The 8,055-nt window shown below is 40.7% G+C and overlaps 1 protein-coding gene across 3 annotated transcripts in view; it reads right to left on the bottom strand.

Annotated features, from left to right (window-relative positions):
* arhgef25a (Rho guanine nucleotide exchange factor (GEF) 25a) overlaps positions 1 to 8,055 on the bottom strand; it is a 54,950-nt gene that overhangs the window by 27,848 nt on the left and 19,047 nt on the right. The window contains exon 1 of one of the 3 annotated variants that reach the window (XM_020617691.1): positions 3,754 to 4,364. The exons of the other annotated variants lie outside the window; for them this stretch is intronic. Within the exon in view, the coding sequence (XP_020473347.1) occupies positions 3,754 to 3,859 (106 nt within the window). The 5' untranslated portion in view covers positions 3,860 to 4,364. Of the gene's footprint in view, positions 1 to 3,753; positions 4,365 to 8,055 lie in introns of those variants that run through there. 3 annotated transcript variants of the gene reach the window in all.

The following is an 8,055-nucleotide window of genomic DNA, read 5'->3' as shown; positions in this document are numbered from 1 at the left end:
AGAGGCAGAAAAAGAGAGCAAGAAAGGGGTGGGGATATGAAGACAGAGACACTTACAGAGGAAGAGATGGATGTTTTGAGTAGACAGAGAGAAATGTTGTCATGTTGTCAGAGGAGGGAGGCTAAAGCTAAAAGTTTAATCACACTCATCTTCTACAGAAAACACTCCTACAAGGAAATAAATACATTTTGTATACATTTAGACTACATATTTTAAAATGATGTGCATACAGAATGTGTGTAACTTCAAATATACTGGAGAATCTACCTCATTGTAATGCATTTCCATTCAAGAAATATGTCTGTATTTTTAGCTTGCTTGCCTAACATGCATTCTGAAGAGCCAATTCAGTGAAAAACTAGAGCAAAGGCAAACATTCAAAATGCTTTCTTTTCCGAGAGGGGATGACAAACTGCTTCGTTTTAGTGTGATCTTACTTCCACTCCATCCTTATGTCTCTCTTGTTTGCTTTGTCTCTCTAACTGCCTGCATTTATGTGTATCAAATTTACCTCAGGGTGCATCACAAATACCATTAGGTGTGTAGGAGGTTGTGCTGAAGTAAAGATGTGATGACAGTGTTGGCTTAGAATGCAGTGGCATATGTCATGCTTAACATCACCATGTATGTGTGAGGAAGACGTTGTCAGCGTCATCATCAGGAGCCAGCTCAAGGCTTTTTATGTTTTTCCTTTGTTTGAACACTGGCTTTTGATCCTCGAAATGGAGCAAACACATTTATTCGGTGACTTGTTGCATGCTCTGGCGTGTGTTACTGAGAAGTAACACTTGTTCTTTTCCACCTTTCCCTCACACACAAAATGCAGTCCTCCTATCAGATATGATCTAATGAATCCACACATTGCACTTCCTCCCTCTGGGCTGTGAAGACAACTGACTGCTGACAATATCAAACAGTGACATACCATCTATTTTTAAATGGTTTGTCAACAGTCTTTGCTGGGAAGCAGCCCTTACTAATGGCCCTATCGCAGCCAGTCTGCTAATGTGCTGTGCAGAGCAGCACCTAACATTAGAGCTAAAATGATGCATGCTTTTCTCTTTCATTATGCACCTCTCCCCACCTGTCCATCTTTCTGGTTTTCTTGATCATACTGACTACTGCTCAGATCAATAATCCCATCTCTACTGCTGCACTCATGTTTATATACTGCCATATATTTCCTCTGACTCTATTTTTCCTACCACTCTGCTACTTGTTAGTCCTGTAATACTCCTGCACCACATACACGGTAACAACAAATAGAAGTCCACTGCTTGTGTTCCTGTTTCGTTACACACCCCTGTTTAAGAAGTGAAAAAGCTGTGTGAGGACACGCCACAGAAGGCCACTGACTTGCCTGTTTTTCTGATGCACTGCAGACCATCTTGGGCAAGTCATTTACTCTGAATGGTAATAACAGAAATTACTTAAGTTTTAGTCCTTTATTCACTGGAAGATACACGTGAGGGTGTTGATCTGAGTGAATGTGGGCATGTACTGGGTATGCATACAGTATGACATAATGTCACACTGTAGTGTGTGCCGTCATCCAGCAAGTGTGTAGGGACTGAATCATGCAGCACACTGTAATTTCCTCCTGTGTCAGTGGAGTGGCATTTTAAGAATCAGTCAAAGGTATAGGTTTGTTTTGTCTGACACAGCAGAGTAAGGCAGCCTGTCACTGCAATAAAGATTACATTAAAGAGGAAATGTTTTGTTTGCTGTTGATATCAGTGTCACATCAAGAAATCTGGCAGCTCACACTAAGCTATTATTTTGGTATTTTGACCCTGGTTATCTCAGCTCAGAGAATCCAGGCACAAGTTTGGCTAGTGTTTCATTAATAAATAGATAGATAGATAGATAGATAGATAGATAGATAGATAGATAGATAGATAGATAGATGAGATGAGGCTGTAAAGAGGAGAAAAAAGATAAGTGCTATTAAAAATTCCACCACAGCCAGTGTTTTCCCCCTGACATCGTGTTAATTATAGAAACCTCTTTACAGTAGATGACTGGAGATGACTGCACATATTCTCAACATACAAGTAGGAGCAAACCAGTGGCAGCAATATAAAAATGCACTTTACATGCTCTTTGAGGAGGTTTTACAGAGCACATAGCATCACATTAATAGTTAAGTTACTCTAACACACTACAGTAGTTTCATAATGTGGCTTCTCCAGAGGGGATAGAGTGCTCACATTTCTCCTACTTGGATTGTAAAGAGAGATCAAGAGTTTCTCTGCCTCTAAATGGAAAATAAAAAACTTCCTAGCTTGTCATTTTGAATTAAAAACAGCCACCTGATCTTCTAAAGGCTGTTGAAAGAAACCCAGACTGTTGAATAATGGTCTTACTGTATGTTTATTGAGATTATTTTTAATTATGTAAAATGTTTTATTCTTGCAGTCTCCCACATATATTATAATCTAAGTGTGTACGTGCATTTGCTGTAATAACATGGTTGAGGTGCAGTAAGGAGCTCTGGCTAATGGAGAAGGAGAATATCCGTTACATAAGAGATTTAACTAAAGGAATCTGAGGTATGTATCCAACAACACTGACCAATAATATGAAAGCCTACTTCACTGGATAAGTTAACTGTTTATCCCTTTGATGGGAGGGAACAAACTCAGCATGCACCACAGTATAAACTCAAACAGTGCTAATAGCCGCTGTTGCTGTTTTAACTTTGACTCTGAGCCACAGTAGCAGAGGTCGCGTGTGTTCGCAAGACAAGTGGCAGGGACAAAGAGAAGCAAGTGACAGGCTGCAAGGTAAAAAAACAGAGGAGTTTGAGTTTGGTTTTTTCATGCTTTCAGACTGATATTACAGTGAGGCCTGAGTTTTGTAAAAAAAAATATAAAAATAAAAACTCCAGACAAGCCTGTAGGCGAGTGTGAGTGCTCATCAGCCTTGTTGTTATTACATATCATGCCACCCGCTCCTTGTCCTCAGTCACATCATTATACTGCTATTTCTGCTGCAATCATCACAACAAGATGGAGAGCTGGAGGGAGAGACAAATACAGAAAGGAGGGTGTGGGGGGATCACTGCTGTTATGTTCAGCTCTCACTGTTTGGGGTAGAGGAATGTTTCAGAGTGGCCCAGTCCACGTGTGTTTCATCCATCCACATGCTGCACATACCCAGCTGACACACACACTCATTATGGTGAGGACAGTCACTTTCTAAATCCTGCAGTCACACACACAGAGACACACACACAGTCCCACTCTCTGTCTTTTCTTGTCTATCTTTAATAGAAGAGTGTGAGATACATGTCCTCTCTTTCCTGTGTAGTCAAATGTGGGAAGGACTTTTATCATCCGCTTGCTCACATGTGTATGTGACACACATCTGTTGCTTTAGCTGGAGGCGGAGAGAGCAGGCGAGAAGGTTTGAGGCTTACACTTAAAACATTAGCATATGCTGACAGGAATGGAAGGAGAGATAAAGGAGAGGTGGGTTGACATCTAAGAAAATGTGGAGGAGAAGAAGAGCAAGGTATAAACTGGAGAAAGAGGAAAGCGGAGTTAGAAGAGTTATGGCTTCAGGTCAGTAGAATCAGAAGATACACACAAAGAAGAAACTTCTCGCACACCAAAACAACAGACTCACAAAAGAGTTTTTCCTATACGGACCCAAAGGCAAATAAACGTATGAAGGTTTAGGAAAAACTTTATGAAAATCAACCGTTTTTTTTTCTGTGTTGGTGCATGTGATTCTGTGTGTGTCACTGACCTCTGACTCGGGCATAGCAGCAGCCACACTTGGCCAGAACTTTACGGAACAAATGCTGGCAGCCACAGCCTCGATGGTGGCGATGGTGATGGTGGCCCCCTTTCATGCTGTTGAACCATGAGCAGAGGTGGGCATGGCCCGGCACTTTTTCTTTCTCCCCCTGTTCCTCTTGCTCCCCCCTATCTCACCCTCACACAAGTAGAGGTTCACTCCCCAATGTATAAATCCCCAAAAAGGTGTCAGCTGATCCTCCTCCTCAGTTGACAGCAGACAGAGTTAAAGCCCACATCCAGACTGAAGAAGAGAAAGAGTCTTTAAAAGAAGAAGAAATCCGCACTCACAGGGTTTTTCAGTTGGTGAAAAGCAGCCAAGGAAACATTCCAGCGAGGTTATCACTAGACTGAATGCGCTCCCTTCAGTGTGTCTCTCTTGTTTCCTCTGTTTTCTTTTTGGTGCTGAGCTCTTGCCTCTGTGAACTGCCTGGTCAAATGACAGACTGGGAGACGGCTTTGGAGAGCGAGCCAGCAACAGAGATAGCGGGAGAGAGACAGAAACAGAAAAAGAGGGAACGTGGGGAGGGGTGAAGAGGGTGGAGTCTGCAGCTCTAGTTGCTGGCTATTCCAGAATAAGGTTCCCACTCCTCTAATATTCTCTCTTCCTGTCCTGTTTCTCTCCACTCTCTCTTCCCTCCTGTCAGCTGTTTTTTCTCTCCTCCCTTCTGTTTCCTCTCTCATCTGCTGCCTCTTGTCTTATCCTTTTTTTTCTACATGGTAAAGTCTCATTTTTGCAGGAGGAATGCTTACAGGGGCTCTTTTATACACTGCTGAAATGTTACACTCTCCTATGGTCGCTTAGAGTTGCCCCCGAAAATAGTAACTCCCAGGTCAACATAGTGCTATTTGCAGAGGACTGGGTTGAAGGTGTTGTGTAATTTTTAGTACAGCAACAGTGTCATCAGTTTGTCACACTCACTGAAGAGTGTGTGTGTACAGTATGTGCTCACTTTTTTCCTTTATGTTTCCATGGAGTGAGAGAGCAGTTTCAAATTTCACAGTACTGGCATTCTTAATGTGTGTGCCTTTGTATTACTTACATAATGGGGACCAAAGCCTGTTAACACATTCACATCGTCACTGAATTGTCACTGAATCACTGAATTCTATGGTGTGAGGTCATAATTAGGTTAAGGTCAGGGTTAGGGTTAGGGTAAGGCAAGTAGTGGTTATGGTTAAGGTTAGGATAAGTCTACAGGAAGTGAATGTAAGTCAATGTAAAGTCCCCACAAGGAATGAAAACACAGCGATGTGTGTCTGTGTGTGGCTTTAGTCACATTGTGGGGACTCAAGTTGGTCCAAAACAAAGGTTCATCCCTTTAATTAGTCTTTTATGTTTAATACACAATAATAACTATATAAATAATTAATTAACATTTCAAGGAACATGCAACTCTGAGTTGTCTATACAGTGGGATTATGTAAGTTCTATGTTTACTAAAAACAACAACAATAATAATAAAAACATTAAATTCTAAGGAATGCAGAGGTAGCAACAAAATCATATAAGAAATATAGGTACAAATCAGAACCACACATAGGTCTGATAAAAAGACAATAAATGGTAAGTGGTAAATAAGGATAAAAACACAAATGCATTAAGCAACAAAGGTAAAATGGACCAATAGTTTTACCCATTCATCTGAGAGGCCTTTTTCACCTTTTCTTGTAAAGGAAAATCTGAATTGTTGCTGTGCCCTCACCAAAAGTCTATCTATCTATGTTGTGATTTTGGTTATATACTGTATGTGTGAAAACATGAGATTTATGCAACAGTCCTATAAATCTAATGCAGTTCTGTCTTCACAGCAGTGGGCAAAATGGTAGAAAACCAATGTTCCATATAGTATATCAAAATTTCTGACAAGTCATTTAGGGTTTATTTTGTCATATCTCCCACTTGTAGTTTAATCAAACTCTGTGAAAGCAAACAAGTGACTTTCCAGGAATGTGTCAGTGTGTTTAGTTTCACTCATCAGTGCCGCAACCCAAAAGCCTGTATCCTGTCATTACTTGATTTTCCAACTCTTCATACAGAAAATGTTGCCTACATGGGGATTTGTGTCTGGTGCTTGACTTGAGTGAACATATCTTATGGGGGAGTTCTATGTCTGGAGATGAAAACACAGCCCTGCATAAAGTACAGTATTTCACTATCCAGACTATGTCATGATTATGTGTCACTTCTGAGTCAATTTAATTGCAACAATCGTGTAATTCCAAACATAGCAATACACATTAAGAATACCATATTTAGATGTGTGTTTTATGTAAATCAAATCACATTACTGTAAACTCTGTCACCACCACATTGTGATTCATCAACCTTCTTTACAGATGAAATCAGAGTCTGGTGAAATGTCAGCCAGTAAAGCAGCCTTGACTAAAGAAACAACTTCAATTATAAATAGAACAAGAAGGAAAATGGGAAAAAAGTTGGCAATAGCACCATTATGGGACACAACCAATTATTTTCTGACCAACAAACGTATGTCCTAAACCTGAAACTGCTGAGCTTATGATATCATGTGGAATCTCATTCCACTGTTTCAGAGCACATCACACGCATCCTTTCAGGCTACAATCTGAATGTGTGGAATTATTTTCTGATTACTGCAACAAAGACAAGCGGTATCGCAGCACCCACTCAGGTTCCCCTCGCATCAAACACTTGCTCTGAACCAACATGCACACATACGTACAAGCACACACATCCCGGAGGACTGCACTGTCAAATGATTCAGTGGCTGCCAGGGCCACCTCTACAACATTCATCTCTGCACAGTGACATGATGGTGGTAGACTGCTGTCAGGATGCCTCTGCCGTCTACAGGAGACAGTTTGAGCAAACAGAGAAGGCTGCCTGCCTCACTCATTAGCCACACATACAGTTGTATGAGACTCTACCCTCTCACCAGGCATGGATTAAGAACATTTTGGATGAGGTGGCCAGCTGGGGCACAGACTCAGAGAGGGATCGCATATTTGAAATTACATATAAAGCATACATCAACCCCCTAGTTCTATAAAATAATAAATCATACATTATTCAGAATCAAATTGTTTATTCTGTGTAAAAATGAGACACATGATGTTTTCTTTAGTTATCTGGTGAATCATGCCAAGTACTTCACAATAACACAATCAGAGAAAAGAATAAATAATAAAACTAATTTGACTAATATCAGTTATAATACACCAGAGAAATGTTAGCTGCATTTAAGGCAACAATTGGTCATTGTTTTTCATTTTTTTTTATTCATTAATACTGGCAAGCGTCACATTTTGACTCTGGAAGGGTGACAGCAGGGGTGGCCAAGCAGACTGGCCACCCCCCTGGCTCCGCCCATACCTTGCACTATTTCTCTGTTTCTTCTCCTGTACTTGCAAACAAAAAAAAGTTCATCACTAGAGAGAGAGAGAAGCTCCACAGATATATTATGTTCTCAGGGTGAGAGAGCACACTGGTTTGCCACATGCAACGCTTCTGCTCTGCACAGATACAGATGGACCACAATCTAGTCCCCTTCCTCTCCCAGCCACCCTCCATCTCTCCCTTTCTTTGCTTATATTGGATGCTTTAAATGACTGTGATTGAAGGGGCAATTCACCAGGGGAATACTGAGCAGTGCCTGATGCAGATATGGCTGTAGGAGTACAATTCAAAAAGCAGGCTGAGAAACAATGGATCTGACAGAAGAACAGAAGGCTTTGAAGCAGCAAGACAAAACAAAGACTAGAATCTGAGGGCAAAGCATTACAAATTGAGCAAAGTGATTGTTCTACACAAACCTAGACTGCACAGCAGAGAGATAATGAAGAATGCATTGCTCTTGGGATACATTCAAAATTCATGAAGTGAAGGTAGGGGATTCTTTTCATGTGCTCTTAAGTTAGATGAGTCGGAGTCACAGTATGTTTTTAAAGACACCCAGTAGGGGGCATCTGTGCTTGTTGCATAAGGATGATGTTGGTTCACTTAGTCAGTAATGCAGCTTCAAAGCATTACAGACATGAAAGAAATAGTTTTACTCTACTTTCATATGCCAGCATTTGTTTGTAATACACTGTAGAGCACACTGACACTGTAATAATATATAGAATGGCCAAATCTGAAATGTTGTATCTACAATGCCCATTTTTGTGACTGAGAACCTTATTTTTGTGTAACAGCTCTGACAGTCAACACCTACATTCTAGAATTAAACCTCTGTATAAATGAACGCACAAACTAGCTTGAAGTGAGGAG

This window comes from Monopterus albus, unplaced genomic scaffold (genome assembly GCF_001952655.1).
Source record: "Monopterus albus unplaced genomic scaffold, M_albus_1.0 scaffold6.1, whole genome shotgun sequence".
In the NCBI taxonomy this organism is placed as follows: Eukaryota; Metazoa; Chordata; class Actinopteri; order Synbranchiformes; family Synbranchidae; genus Monopterus; species Monopterus albus.
Note: the sequence above shows the minus strand (reverse complement) of the source record. Positions and strands in the feature narration are given on the sequence as shown.